The 16,420-nt window shown below is 39.7% G+C and overlaps 1 protein-coding gene across 3 annotated transcripts in view; it reads left to right on the forward strand.

Moving 5' to 3' along the window:
* EYS (eyes shut homolog (Drosophila)) overlaps positions 1-16,420 on the forward strand; it is an 859,267-nt gene that overhangs the window by 798,797 nt on the left and 44,050 nt on the right. For all 3 annotated transcript variants that reach the window (XM_017739228.1, XM_017739229.1, XM_017739230.1), the window contains one exon: positions 5,160-5,332. In XM_017739228.1, the coding sequence (XP_017594717.1) occupies positions 5,160-5,332 (173 nt within the window). The remainder of the gene's footprint in view (positions 1-5,159; positions 5,333-16,420) is intronic.

Consider the following 16,420-nt stretch of genomic DNA (forward strand, 5'->3'; position numbering starts at 1 on the left):
CCCTATGAGTTTTCTAAACCAACTTAATTCACAAGTGATTTGGTCTTGGTTTAAAGAGAGCCTTCATATAAAGAAAAGCAGTTTGGAAAATTTTGGTGGGTTGAGCCTGGCTGGGCACCAGGGGCCCAACAGAGCTGCTCTTATCCTCCTCAGCTGGACAAGGGAGAGAAGATATAACAAAAGGCTCATGGTTCAGGCTGTCATGGGCAAAACAGGCTTGGCTTTTGGGAAAAATAATTTATTACCAATCTAATCAGAGTAGGGCAAAGAACCAAAAGATTTGGATAAAACCAAATCTTAAATCATCTTCCCTTCATCCCTTCCTTCCTTCTGGTCTTAACTTCACTCCCAAATTCTCTACCTCCACACTCACAGTGGCACAGGGGAATGGGGAGAGTGGGTTGTGGTCATTTCATCACAAGTCTCTATTGCTCCTTCCTCCACAATGGGAGGGCTCCTCACTCGTCTCCTGCTCCAGTGTGGGATTCCTCCCACAGGAAACAGTCCTACATTAACTTCAGTGTGGGAAGGCCCATGGGCTGCAGTACTTCAGGAACTGCTCTGCTGTGTGTCCCAAGGCACATGGACACAAGTCCTGACAACAAACCAGCTTCAGCATGGCTCCTCTCTTCATGGGGCCATGGGTCCTGCCAGGATGCTGCTCCAGCATGGGCTGTTGCCAGGGCATTTTTTTCTCCTTCTTAACTACATTATCCCAGAGGCACTCCAATTACTGCTGAGGGACCCGGCCTTGGCCAGTGGCAGGTCCATCTTGCAGCCAGCTGGCATTGGCTCTATCAGACATCGGGGAAGCTTCTGGCAGCTTCCCACAGAAGCCACCCCTGTAAGACCCCACCACTACCAAAACCTGGTCACACAAACCCAATACAGTGAAAGGAAAAGAAAATTGAAGTGAACTGACAGAACTTGCAGAATAATGATTCCATACGGGGGAACAAGGATTCGAAACAGTAAAGATAACAAAAGCATTCAGAGCTAGACAAGATACCGTAATTGAGGAAACCTGAGTGAAAAGTACTAAAGCAGCACGAAAGCTGAATTGATTTTTGGGAGCTGTATAATACAAGGAAAGATTGGCAGATATATTATATACTAAAAAACACCTGCTGTGCACAAGGAAGAAACACCTCCTTTATATATTGTCTTTTGCTATTTTTAAGATTATTGATGAGATAAGGTTATCCTTCTGGCCGCCATGAGTTTCTGTGGATGTCTATTACACAAAGCTTTCAAAGGAAGGCTGTAATTGCCTTTACATTATGCTGGTGTTTTCTGGAAAGCAATTTAATGACTCTTTGCATGAAGTATAATTCAACTTAAAGCTTAAACTGAAAAAGTATGATGGTCCTTTTATTTTCCAGCAATTCAAAACAAAAGAGTGCTAGGAAAAAATAATAGTAACAACTTGAAAATAAACTGAATTACATCTGCTACTTACTGACTGAAGGAGCTGTTCCCTCCAACTTCCACAGCTTCATTGCAGATAATATAATGAAGGCACTAAAAGAACCTATGTCATTAAATATTGAACCCATTGTGACACACAGTACGACCATGGAATCATAGAATCATAGAATACTTTGTGTTGGAAGGGACCTTAAACATCATGATTAAAGGGTATTGAGTGTGCTTCTTTTCAGGGAAGCCCTCTTGCATAAAACTACACAAAGGGCATGTATAGTGCTGTCATTGTACTCCCACTTTAGAAATGGAAAAAGCACAGGACTATAGAAAATTATACTCTGCTTTGGGCAAACAATACACTGTGTCACTGGAGTACAGATGATGTCTGTGACACATTGTAAAGAGGGATTATAATCTTTTAAAAACAGAAATGGTTTAAAAGTCAAAAAAAGGGTTTTACCAGCTGGTTAAATACAGCTGTGACCATATTACTAATGTATTACAATCCAGTCTCCTCTGTATTGTGCAATATTAAAATAAATAATTCACCACAACCCGTGTTGGCATCCCAAAGCTGTCAATATTATACAAAACTTTGATTTCATTAGATCAAGTCACTGATGTATCAGTGATTCAAGGAGAGAAATTGTGTTACTGAATTACCAATACCATGTCATATCATGCAAATATTTCTTGGTGATTTTCTTTCCAATCTAGTATCTAGACAAATGATCAAAGGAATATTTTAACATGGGAAATGGTAATAGAAAATATGTCCCTTACCATTTCAGATGCTTTTAAGAATGTTTTCCTGTATCATAAGCCTGGAGACATGAGGTGATGGTGCTCTAGAAATACTGTTCTTGTCTCTTCCATTCCTTTTCTACACTATTTCTGTCTTTTCTCCCATTTTCTCTCACTATGTCTTTCTTCCTTCATACGATTCTGAATAGTTACAGTTTTGGGGTTTTTTTCTCTATTTATTCCTGGACTTTGTCAGTGTTCTCGTGTAAAATCTGGAGGTTTTTTTGATATGTAACATATACCATGGCTGCATGATTTTCTTTTGATGGCTAATAAATCTGCATCCATATTAGTAAGTAATGCAGTTCAATAGGCATAGATTTGCAGGTCAAATCAAATAGTGCTGAGGACCCAATATCCCCATTATTCACGTTGCAAGAAGCTTTGACTCACACTAGACCTGGTCTGGGTCTGAATGCCGAATCCATACATCTGAAGCACCTGAAGTGTGAGACAATCTTCTGGTGTAGGTTCATCAGAAAGAAATTCAGTTCATGTACTCTAGAGACACAATGTGGAACAAGGCATTCCAACTGGGGACAGCCAAGAGGTTTTCTTCAAAAGCATTCTCTGGATCTGAACTCAAACACTAATATAGTCATATAACACATTTCAGCAAAACACTCCAAATTTGTTTCTTGCTTTGCAGCTTCAAAATTCTGGTACTTTCCTTGTTTTTCACTTTCTTCTGCTCTTGTGTGTAATTATCCAGTAACTTTTGCTTGGAGTCATTCACAGGTGTACAGCACAGGCAAAAGATATTACTGTTCTGATTTTCCACCCCCTTTCATTTGCTTCTTGCATTTATAAAGAGTAGCAGGTTATCATGAAATTTTGAAATCTACCTGGGAGAAGTTCCTGGTCATTCTAGTATTATGTGTTCCTTCCATCTGAGATTAATTCAGTAGAATATGGGAGACCCTGTCTTTTTCTTAACCTAGTACAGTGACAGTGTGCTTTGAAAGAAATTTGTGACTTTATATACTAGTCCTTGTGAAATGTCTGTGATAATTTGTTTTCTCTGTGGTTTGCTGTTATATTTTCAAGCTTCATATTATTTTGTAGAACTTTTTAAAAACCGTTTTCTCTGCCTCATCAGGAATCACGCTTCTTTGTTATTAGAATGTTACCGCACCAATAGTGAAATGTCATAACATTGCTCATTTTGTTAACCATAAACTCCTCACAATTTGTTGTGAAACCTGTTATTTTTAATCTTCTCCACAACAGCAAAAGCAAGACTATAAAAAGAAACAGCCAATGTTGGCATATACAGGTCATTGAAAGAATGTATGAAAATTATTTCTTTAAAGGTGAAGACTAAAGTCTGTGTCTTATGGCACTCAGCAGCAGTGATCTATCTTTTCTTCTATGAACAAACTGAAATACATTTGATAATTAAAAATCATCACCAATGATTGTAGGTTTCCAGGAAGAATTCAGTTTATTAATGCTTTTTTTTAATTAGCTGAACTGTGTAATGTTGATATTAAAACCACTGAAAGCATGATTCTCAATGCTGCACAAATGAAAGCAATGCAGTGTTTCATTTACATTCCTCTCCTGCTGTCTGCAGCAGATCTATAAATAGAATAGGCTACACACAGAAATTTATTATTGCAGATGATAGCAATTTTCATTTGCCAAGGTGTCTGGAGGCATTATCCATGAGACTCATTCTGGTAGACTCTCAAGCTGAGATCCTCACTCCCCAGCTCAGCGGGTGGTCAGTTTAGGAACACACTAATCAACTGCACAAGGACTGTCACAAGACTTACTAATTTCCCTCTGCTAAAAATACAGAAGTTCTTTCAGCTCCAGATTGTCTTCTTTAACCTGATTGCGTAGATATTATAAGCAGATAATGGATTTTTAGAAATCACATGTATTTGACATTTTCTCAGTGCTCATCCTAGTGTTTATACCATTATTGGAAAACCAAAATGACTGTGATTTGATACAACATACGCCATGTCTTCTGCATTCATACCCACAGGCACATGTGACCTTATAAAGTATAAAGCAGACATGTTTCTGTTCAATACTGAGGATGTACATGAATACTGAGCAATCACATGAACTGACCTATCTAGCTGTCATCTAATTTCGGCCATAACATAGGGAGAAAATCAAATAAGACCTTTTGTGAAATTATATTTATAGTAAGGAATAGATGGAAACGTCTTGGACTCTTGTTTTCCTATCTGTTTTTGGTTTTCCTACCTTATCTGTCATTGTGCTATCTTTGAATACTATTAAAAAAAAAAGGTACAACCAGAATATGCACATTTCTAAATGTTGGTTTTTTCACCCCTCAAGACTGATTATAACTTATTTTTACCCTTGCCTATTCTAATATTCTTTCTGTGACTGAGAACATAAGTTATATGATAGCAGAGATATTACCTGTTTATTCTGTTTCAATTTCAATATAATCACTACTTCAAGTGTTCATATTTCAGGATTTTTTACATCCTACTGTATACATTCAAGCTATATGTAGTACCTGAATACACAAATGATGTTTCAATTTGCAAAATAAACTAGTAGCCTTCATTTTTCGTTCTCACATACTTTCATTTTTTCAGACATAATAGAAGATCTGTTTTCCTGTAGCAGTTATTTTGACTATGCTATGAAAGCAGCAGCACAAACAACTAGTGAGACATTAGAAAAGTCACATATCTCACCATAAAAAGAAAGATAAATTAAAATATCAAATTAAACCCAAAAGAAACTGTCAACTCAAGTCACCAATAAGGCAATCAGGCACGTCTAATGCCAGAAGCACCAGTAAAAATAAAGAGATCTATCACAACCATAAGTCAGATGCGACAGATTTTCTGTAAGTATAAAACCTATTCTGCTTGTTTTGAGTGCATTTTGGTACTTATATTTTTTTTGTTGTTGTTTTAATTTAAATTTGCAAGTGATGAAGAAAATTGGTATTGTGAATGCCCTAAACTCTACACTGGAAAACTCTGCCAGTTTGCAACTTGTGATGAAAATCCATGTGGAAACGGTGCTACATGTTTTCCAAAGTCCAGGCAAGATGTTGTTTGCTTGTGTCCATATGGAAGGTCTGGCATCCTCTGCAGTGATGGTAAGAACCATTTCCTTCATGCATTGGTCGTAATTGCTATCATTTGTAGAAGCTGTGGTAAGAAACATGTCAAATGTTTTGAAGGTAAAACACTGAAAGTCACCACCTCCCCCCCTAAAACCAGCCCAAAATCCAATCACAGACAAAGAATGGCTGAGCTGATCACTGTTCCCATATGTTGTTTCATAAAAGTTCCAGCCAGGGAAAGGGAGACAGAGGGATCAAAGAAGCTGAGACTTTACTCAGAGAAGCTGGGAAACACCAGCAGGTAGCATCTGATGTTTTAGTAAATCACCTGGAGAAAAGCTAAGAGATTCAAGTGAGAGCTCCTTTGAAGAAATTGATTTCTCCTGTAGTTTGATTTTTCCTCTGCTTAGGGAAGCATTACTGTTGGGGTCTCCTCCCCTGCCATGGAGCCCTGGGAGAGGGGCCCTGGGGGGGAGACACGGGATTTCCCTGCCCCTGGTCAGCCTCATTCCCCATTGGTTGGTTTGTGTTCCCTGTGTGGCCAAGGACCCTCGGGGTCCCGTGACTGCGGAGTTCCTGAGCAGAGCCCCGGCCATGCGGCTGGAGAAATAAACATCTCTGAAACATCTACCACGAATCTGTCCATATATACATCGCTTTCCACGGGACTCCTGGTTTGATATATGCGTGTTACAGTAATCCTCGCTGTAACACATTACTTTGTACATTTTGCATAAAAATGCAGTGTATAAAGAATACTTTCTGGATTATAAAAATACCACCATGTACTGTAATTTGATTAATTTTTCAGGTCAAAAATAAGGACAAATTAACATTTACTAAATGCTTTGCAATGAAACAGGAGATGGGATGAAAAGAAAATAAAGCAAAGTAAATAGGTCACTTTGACTAAGATTATCAAAGGAAGGACTTTTACTCCTTAAGCATTGATTATAATGATAGTTCTAGGTCAGAAATTCCTGTGTGTGAACATCCAAGGTATTCTTTTCCCCTAACAATGAATGTAGCAAGAAATAATGATGGAAAAACCTACACATAGAAAATAGTCACTGGTTCTGAGCTTATTCAGTGGTGCACATGAAGTGCCTTTACAAATAAATATTAAACAATGATCAGGTTGGTTTTGTCATATCATATAAATATTTAAGTCTTATGTAAACTTTTTATTTCCAAAATTTTCAGTAGATGAACATTTATGTTTTATCTTTTTTCATGTAACCATGATACTTGATAGCAAATAGAACAGGTGAGTATGTGAAATATGTATGATACTTTCTTGGCAACCTTTCCTAGCTTGCAGTGGCAATATACTGGGACTTCATTTGCTGTATTTCTAGTCATCCAGGCTGCATTTCTTTGTTCCTTCTCAATTCCACTGCATCCTCTTTAAAATGAGGCTTGAGAGCTGATTCAAGGTGATATACTCAAGGTGTGTTAATGCCACTGCTTTATACAGTGGTCTTTGACATTTTTCTGTTTTACTCTCTGCCCTTTACTTAACCAGTTCTTCCATTCTGTTGTCTGAGTACACTGATGTATTCATGAAAGTGCTTATTAAAACATCTAACACCTCTTCCTTTGAATGCTGATGGTGAGGTCAGAGCCCACCATTCTGTATTTAAGGCTAGGACTGTTCCTGTAATCTAACCCAATTTTCATCTGTCAACACTGAGTATCATCTAATGCTTTTTCCCAGTACTTGTTCAATGAGGCTCTTCTGCAACACTTTGTATTTAACTGTCTCTAAATTAAGAGACTACATAAAAATTGAGGGCCTAAATTGAGAGAAACTACAGAAATTCAGTAGTTTGATTAAACTACAAAACTGGAGTCTTTGAAAGCACAGAAAGAATTAATTTTAATTAGTGGAAAGGGAAAACTGTCTGGATCATCACCATAAGCAAGCAAAACGGGAAAGAACACACAGCTTTGTAGGACAGAGTATAAATCTAAGGCAATAAGCCCGCAACATAAGAAACTATTATTGCAATATGAAAAATTATTTTATTGAACTGTGTCTTAAGAGTTTAGAAAGAATAGAAATAAACTGAGCACAGACAGAAGTCTTAAAATGAGCTGCAAAAGGCCCCTTCATCACATTTTCTAAAACAAAGAGGGGAGAAAGAGAGCCACAATGCAGTGGAGGCTGGATGTACCCTTATGGATATCCCTAGCAGCATCAAAGCCATACTTCTGGGGAGATATTTGAAGATAATGATAGATTGCCTAATTAAAATGGTAGAACAATTTAAATTATTTTAGAAGCAGAAGGCAAAGTTAATTGTTTACTATGACAAAATGTGTGTCCCAGATAATAAATTTAATAGAAAGAAGTGGTCCATAAAAATTAAGGCATAGAAGGACACATTTTAAATGAGTCATCTTTTGTTTAAGGTATGAAATAATATTGTCTCTACTATTCAGATTATAACCTAATGCTTGCTACTTTGTGTCTGAAACACTGAAGAAAAGCTGTTTATCAAAATGTTTATCAAATAATAGTTGGTCTTCATCAACACAAAACAAGCAAGATGTCACAGTGATTATTTAATAAAATGAATATAACTAATGTGCCAAATAGAATTGGAATTTCATGCCATCTTGGCTGCTCCTACCAGTAGAGATTATTTACAAAAGACAAAAGATAAATAAAGATATGGACAGAGCCATAAAGAAGCTCACGGATACAGATCTTGCACGTATCAGAGCTCCAATTGCCATCTGTTAAGGCTTGGAAGTCAATACAAAGAACAACAGCAATCTTTAGAAGTATTTAAGGAAAAGTTATAATAAAACTATTGCCACTATTACATGAAAAAAAAATAAAAGTAGAAAAAAAAAAGAAGAAAAACCAAATTGCTTGACATGACAAGTTAAAAATACATCATTTTATGGGAAATGCATAACATTCAAAAAGTGAAGGAAACTATAGGACTATTTAAAATATGACAAATGAGGCAAAAATGGAAGGACAGATAGTATCTTCTGTTAGACAAACCTATACAAATACAGAAAAATAGACAAGGTCTGGGAGTAACAAGGACTTTTCTTACGTTTCTGCATCAGATGGAACATACTGCAGTCTAAGCAGGCTGGTAACAATGGCTCTGAGTTTATCTGAGTTATGCTGTGCTAAGGAATGAGCGCTTCGGTGGCTCGATGCCGCGTTTATTCCACAGGATCCCTCGTGGAGACGCTCAGGCAGCGCTCTGCCAGCACCTACACGTGCCCACGATCTCACCTTCGCAGGCGGTCGCGAACAGCCCCTCACACACAGTCTGTGCACGAACCGGAGACAGGGAGGCGAGAGGGGTTCTCTGCATGCGATTCCGAGGTGTTTAATGGTGCAAACACAATTGAAGGGAAACAGAGACAAAAAACCAAGAACCAAGCCCATGCCAGTTTTATCCCGAAGGGTCCCAGGGGTGGGCAGAGCATCAGAAGCCAATGGTCTGAGGGCCAGGGGGCAGAGGCAAGGGTGAGTGACATAACAGGGACCAATGGGAGAAGGGAGGGGAGGGGGGAGAGAGTCGGTAGCCAGTGGAATCTCGGTGAAGGGAGAACTTTCTAGCACAGTAGTTTACGGAGACACCACTTCGAAGTAACATAGGGGGTGTAAAGTGGACTTAGCCGCTGCAACACACTATGCTTGTTTCAGACATCAATAAAAGCTTCCTAAAAGCATGTCCATTTTTCCAAAAATACACAGCAAGATGCATTATCTCTCACTACACATTTTTCTTGCTGTTATCACTAGATGACCACATTACTTTGACTGCAAGTTGACCATTATACATTGAAATGTCTCTCAAGAACCTCTGCAGCTACAGCGTAATGGGCCAAGGGGAGAGGGTTGACAATATAAAACAGAAGAGGACAGGCTATGTTGGTCAGGTGGAGGACAGGGCCAGACAAGCATTCTGACCAGCCAACAATTTACATGGGACTGGCCCTTTTTGTCTCTGTATCTCTCTATTTTCCACACTTGTTCCTCCACAAAATCACCTAATTTTCTCCTTTAGACATCCATAAATCCTGTGCTACTCCAAAATGCTCTTCACTACATCTCATAATCTGTCCCACACCCCATGGCAGTTACACCCCTCTGTCCAAAAGGTGATCCGGTGTTGACTCATCATGGGGTGTGTCACACCTTGGTACTAGGGCTGAAGGCAGCCTGAGAGCCCTGGGAGGGGTCTGGACAAGGTGTTCCTTCCTCTGAATCCTTAATTTGGGTTCCTGTCTGCTGTCGTGCTCTGTGCTCCTCTGGGATTATGGAGATGGACCTGTGACGGACTGGTGGCTCCTGGGGTAGGGCTGGGACTTGACTGCTGATTTGTGGAGGTAAATGCCTCCGAGACTTCCAGCTTGTCTGGGGGGGTGGGGTGGAGGGGAGGAGAACACCATCAATATGCAACACTTTGGAAAAGAGACTTTGTCTACATGGGCAGATTGACTAATTCCCCCAAGTGACTTTGTTTCTTTAAGCTGCAGATAAAGGGATCTATATCATTTAAACTGAGTCCAGTTATTGAGCTCTGGCTTTTCAGTAGATTTGTGTGAAAGCAGCCAGCATTCAAGCCCTTAGTCTGATAAATTTCCTTTCATATTTAAATTAGTAAAAAGTTGCTTGCATTTTCTTTTTTGCTGACTATAAATCTCCTCCAGTGTTTAGTATCACGGAGTTGATTACAGTTGTTAAATTGCTACCATCTCTGTAATCAGCCTTTATTTATTTTTTTTTTTCTATTTTTGTTACCACTTCTATCTAAACACAGAATGGAGGCATTTCCTGGTTTGTACAGGAAATTGATACAGTCAAATATAAGATCAGTATGTTTGAAATATTGCAAGAAATAATATAATGAATGAATATAATCTTGAATATAATGCAAGAAATTTTGATATATAAGATGCAGAAATTTTAAATAGTAAATATCAGTATATCATTGTACTGTGAAGCTGTAATGGCCTCGAAAAAAAACAGGAATGTTCCATTCACCAAGACCAGAAATGAACACCTGGACTTCTAAACTGTCTATGTTGTTGGTAATTATATGTCTCACAAGAAACGGAGCTCTTCTGGGAAGCTGTTGGTCATAACATGAGGCCTTTTGCTATGCCAAGAGTCAAGAGCAAGCAGTTTGTAAGTACAAATACAAATTTGAAGGGAGAAGGATTTCAAAGGCATGTGCATTGCTAAGATGAGTAATTGTGTCATTTACAGTGTTTCGACCAAACTTCAGTGGTTTAGTTTCACATATGTTCACATATGTGACAACATGAAGCAGAGTCCTAACTGTGACACCGTATTTAGCAAACACACCCTGAAAAGGGTCATTCGCAGCACACATTCACAGCAATCTGTAAGGTTCTTCCTTGAAACATTTCTGAGCAACACTTATGGTAATGTTTCACAGTCCAAAGGATTCCAGCAGGTTTTCTGTAGGGTGTATTCCCCCATGTATAAAATTCATTTCAAAGTGTTGAAGTGGGAATAGTCACTTGCTTCAAGTTCTGTAGAGTGAAAATCAGCCTGCAAGCGAATTGTTTCCATGCAGCTATGTTTGGCACACAATGTCACCTTCAGAGTTGTTTGGGTCTGCAGACTGAATTGTGCAGTTCGGTGACAACAGATGCCCAAAAGGAATTTCCTCAGCTAAAAAAATCTGCTTTTCAAGGTTCCTGGTCAGTGATAAAAGACCTTGGGGAATGCTAATCAGAGTTGCTCTTCTTACTGTTTAAGAGAATTTATTTTCTAGGTCATTTTGTTTTCACTGGGCCTTAATTTCTCCCACCCCTCCAGTGTGAGGAATGTCAGAAAAATTGTAAAAAACATGCATAGGCACACTCACACACTATTAATGTCACTGCTCTACTGACAGTTTTTCAGAATCATATTTTCATCCCTTAGCAGTGAAATCACTTATTATTTCAAATTTCAGTTCCCAAAGTATAACTCTGATGACTCCATGATTACTGATGCCACAGGACAAGTAAAAGGAATCCATAAGTCCTGGAGGTGGGGAGGGGAAGGCATACAACTGAATGACCCGTTAGGTGGATCACTAACTCCTGATACAACAGTCTTCCTGACTTCATGAGTATTTTAATACCACCTTGAAACCTCATCTTGCACTGCACCACCCTGCACCAGCACCCCTTATCTTTTCCTCTTTGGACTTCCCAGAGTTTCTAGTGAAAAAAGTGGGTTTGCATGGCAAGGTTACCCTGCAGCCCATGGTTAAGACCATGGTGAGGCAGCTGTTCCCCTGCAGCCCATGGAGGCCCACAATAGCGAAGATATCCACCTGCAGGCTGTGGAGGATCCCAGGCTGTGACCCCATGGGAAGCCTGCACTGTAGCAGGGTCTGGCAGGGCCTGTGGACCCATGAAGAGAAGAGCCCACACTGGAGCAGGTTTGATGGCAGGACTTGTGACCCTGTGGGAAACCCACGCTGGGAAGAACTGTAGCCTTGGAAAAGATTCACGCTGGAGAAGTTAATGGAGGACTCTCTCCCATGGGAGGGACCCCGCACTGGAACAGGGCAAGACCATGAATAGTCCTTTCACTGAGGAGGAGGGAGTGGCAGAGGCCTCATCCACAACCGCTATGCCCCATCACCCTGTGCCAGTCGTGCAGGAGGAAGTAGAGAATTCAGAATTCAGAAGTGAAGTTGAACCCAGGAAGAAGGGAAGGGACAGGAGCAAATGTTTTAAAAACTGGTTTTATTTCTCATTACCCTACTCTCATTTGATTGGCAGTTTTTCCCCAAGTCAAGCCTATTTTTCCCATGACAATAACTGGTTGTCACAGGATGAGCACAGACAAGCCCTGCCTTAGTCTCAGAATTCAGCAGCAGTTTAAATTTAAGGAATCACTCTGGTCTACAAGTTCTAATTATGGCAAATCAGATCTATTAATAAAATGAATGGTTTCTTAAACAGACAAGAGACAACAGGTGAAAGATCTTAATCAGAATTACTTTCTACACAGTATAAAGCTAAAGAACTACTAGTAGATTACAGCATAACATAAAACAGTGCACTACATCAAGGGACCTACATTAAAACTAGCAAAAGAAATAGTATTGATTAGGAGTCAAATGTAACTTACCACTGGAATGACAATAATGTGCGCAGATTCCTTCACTTAATCCCTGGGGAGTAACTGTGAAGAGTCCCTACTCACAGGAGAAACTCCGCACAGTTCCAGGAAAATGTGCAGGTTTCTCTTTGTGAAAGTTTGGAATGGCTTTTATGGTCATAAAGTGAGGTGTCTGTCAGTCAGAAATCTGGCTTATCTTCCCAGATCTCACTTCAACAGCAAGATGTTCATTGGCAGCTGGGAGGTGCCAGACCAGTGCTAACCCCATAGTGCCAAAATAACTCACTACAAGACAGCTTGCCCTGCTTGAGTTATCTGATGGGTTAAGTAACAATAGATAAGTTTGGTGGGGGTTGCAATGCCCTGCTACACTGGTGAGTGATCTCTCCCTGTCCTTATCGCAAGCCACAAAATTTTATTCTAGTTTCTCTGTCCATCTAAGGAGGAGATTGACTTAGTTGCTTTGGTGGACACCTGGTGTCCAGCCAGGGTCAACCCACCACAGCTTGGAAGACTGTAAAGTACAATACTTGGTAGTAATTTCCATTCCTTTTTCAATATTGTCTTTGCAAATAATTTGTCTTTGCAACAGGCCTGTGTATCACTTAGGGAAGACTGGCTTGAGAGCTGCTCAAATGAAAGGAATTTGAGGTTGCTGGTCAACAGCTGGCTGAACATGAGCCATGTGTGCCCAGGTGGCCAAGAAGGCCAATGGCATCCTGGCCCATACCAGCAATAGTGTGGCCAGCAGGACCAGGGCAGTGATTGTCCCTCTGTACTCAGCACTGGTGAGGCCACACCTCAAATGCTGTGTTCAGTTCTGGGCTTCTCACCAAAAAACACATTGATGTGCTGGAATGTGTCCAGAGAAGGGCAATGAAGCTAGTGATGCTCTCTACGGCTACCTGAAAGGAGGCTGTAGCGAGGTCGGGGTCAGCCTCTTCTGCCATGTCTCAAGGGGCAGGACAAGAGGAAATGTCCATAAAATGCACCATGGGAGATTCAGATTAGATATTACCAAAAAAATATAATTGAAAGAGTAGTTAGACATTGGAATATGCTGCCCAGGAAGGTGGTGGAGTCACCATCTCTGGAAGTGTTTGAGGCATCTGGTTGTGACACTTGGGGGTACGGTGATTGTGGTGGTGCTGGGTTTTTGGCGGGACTGGATGATTATGAAGGTCTCTTCAGACCTTGATATTACTGCGTCCCACAGCCGTAGGGAGGAGGAGAGAAGAGCCAGCAGGCAGGAATTGTGCAGCAAGATTGATTTATTTAATTATTTTACAAACTCTTTTATAGACCTTTTTCTTCATAGTCTAATTGGACAAAGGATCAGCCACCCCCTGGGTGGATTGGCTAGAAATCCTAAACATCTGTTGTCAAAATATTATGTACTGTACCATAAACATAGTCCTACAAGGTCGCAGGTGTTCATAGTTTACAGAAGTTCTGCTAATCTCTTCGTGAGAGAGAAAAGTATCCCACGGGCTTAGAAAGAAGCAAGAAAATTCTTGCTAGCAGCAATATTGTATCCACACCTTGATGGTTCTATAATTGTGTGATTCTCTGAAATATGAGTAGATCTTTAGGAGAACTGCATACTATTCATCCCACACTGTATATGGCTGCTGATCCTGGAGCCAGATACTGAGCTGGCAACTGTTCACAGGTAGACAATGTTAATATAAAAAACATGTATAATCTGATTGCAGTTCTGTAGCCTGAAGTCTTCATCTCTTTCTATCCCTTTAATCTGTCTTAGTTTTTGCAGTGTATTGTAAAGATGTGGTCCAAGATGTATTGCCAGTGAATGCTGAAGGAACATTAATTTTAACTCATAACAGTAAATTCAAAGATAATTAAACCATTATTCTCTTTTTTCTTTGTCACTTTATTCTCTTTGTTAAGATATTTTTCAAACTATAGCTGATTTTTTTAACTCCCATTTTTTGTGCTCAGCTCTGATAAGATGTACAACATTAGGGAAGTAAGTAATCAACCATATTGATACATTTATATAAGGGGATAACTTGCCGTTATTTGTTTGTGAGTCAGTGGGACATATCACACGTTATTACTTCTTCAATACTGGGAACGCAGAAAAGCACAATGATGAATGGCATAGAACTGGCAGAGGGACACAGGACAAGATCAAGGACAAAAAGTTGATAAAAAACTTCAGTACTCTGTCAGAGCAGTGTGTATTTTAAGCACGGTGTTAATTTGAAGTGTGTGAGCAAGGCTCATAATCAAAGACATTGGGACACGTCTCCGTTCTTTACCTCTTCAGACTGTGCACTGCAAGAGCAAGAGTAGGAATCAGTTTGGATGATGTCCAGACAGGAAATGAAAAATAACCCAGTGAGGTTAGCTGTGCCCTCCACTATTTCAACCAGCCCCAAACATTTTACAAATAAAGTTTAAAAGGACTGTGTTTCAAGGAAAAGATTATACAATTTTCTGCAGTCTTGGCCCCATAACTTTATAATGAAAAGATGGAGAATAAAAGGAAAAGGTGAAGCAAAAAACAACAATTTTGCCAATCACTGTATTTTTCATACAGGAGTATTATTTTTTTTTCAATTTCTAAGTTAAAAATATGTAAGAGTATGGCAAGCTAGTCTGCATTAAAATCAAACTAATGAAGGTCATTACATGAAAGAAATCTCAAAGACTGTTTTACAGTGATGCACTTTTACTGATGACTTTCACTTTTTTATGTGATTGGATAAAGATCTCTTAATAAGTAATACTTATTGTCAAGAAGAAACATGATTAAAAATGTGGTATAAAATCTATAAGTGGCAGTTAGCTGTCAAGCTAGATAGATTGAGTTAGCCAGAAATATAAGCTTTTTACTCAGTATTAATTAACATTTCTAAATACATTTTATTCTCCATAGACCAGCATAGGGAGGACTATTTGCAAACATTTACTGCATGTGCCTACCTGCTAAAGATAGGGTGGTTAATTAGACACTGCATCTGACTTCTGCTAGGTGTGAGAAACTTCTTCAGCGCAGTGGAGAAAACTGTGAAGAAGTAAACCAAAATAATGTGCAATGATTTCCATTAAAAGTGCCTGTGGGACTCCTATTGCCTTAGAAAGTATTATTCCCTTTCAGGACCACATGCCTGATAGAGGTATAGCTCCATGTGGTGCTCATGCACCATTTCAGTTTGGATCCGAACACCGTGCATGCACAGGGAGGGACCAGCATGGAGGGGAGCAGGGCTGGGATATGGCATCTGGTTAACAAATGCTGGTAGTGCTTTTGCAAGTCAACAACAAATAAGGACAGTCCAACCAGAGAATTTGAAATTTCCTAAATCTGTTTGTGGGTCTGAGTTGCTCCTCTGGAGGAATGTGCCCTGCTTACTGCCGGCCTCCTGATAAGCTACCATTATGTAAGTCTTTGTTTGCCCAGATATTTGCAAATTTTTGTAAATTATTTCATTTCTAAGTGTCCTAGGGTTAGTCTTTAAAATCAGAAAAAAAAGTGTTTCCTTGATTTCACTGAGAATGAGTTCAGAATTTCACAACCATTTAGCTTTATGGCGGTGAAGACCAGAGACAAAGATCATGCAGAATGAGAAGGGGTTTCAGGATACAGAGCAGGTAGACTTCAGCCCACCTATCTTTAGAAGTCTGAAATACTTTGACTTACAACCCAATGCTACCTTTTTACTCAGTGGGGTGAAGTAAGCATTTTGGAATACCGTTCACCTGTCCTGTATAAGGAAGGTGTTTTATGTGAAATCATATCCTAAATGTGCTTGATTTTTCTACTGACATAAAGTGCAACATTAGGTGGTCAGCTGCTACGTAGACATCTATGTCACAGATCATAGAATCATAGAGTTATGGAATGGTTTGGCTGGGAAGGGACCTTAAAGGTCATTCTGTTCCAACCTCCTGCCATGGGCAGGGACACCTTCCACAGTGTCCCTCCAGCCTGAGGAATCCACAGCCTCTCTGGCCAACCTCTT

This window comes from Corvus brachyrhynchos, unplaced genomic scaffold (genome assembly GCF_000691975.1).
Source record: "Corvus brachyrhynchos isolate BGI_N302 unplaced genomic scaffold, ASM69197v1 scaffold136, whole genome shotgun sequence".
Lineage (NCBI taxonomy): Eukaryota > Metazoa > Chordata > Aves > Passeriformes > Corvidae > Corvus > Corvus brachyrhynchos.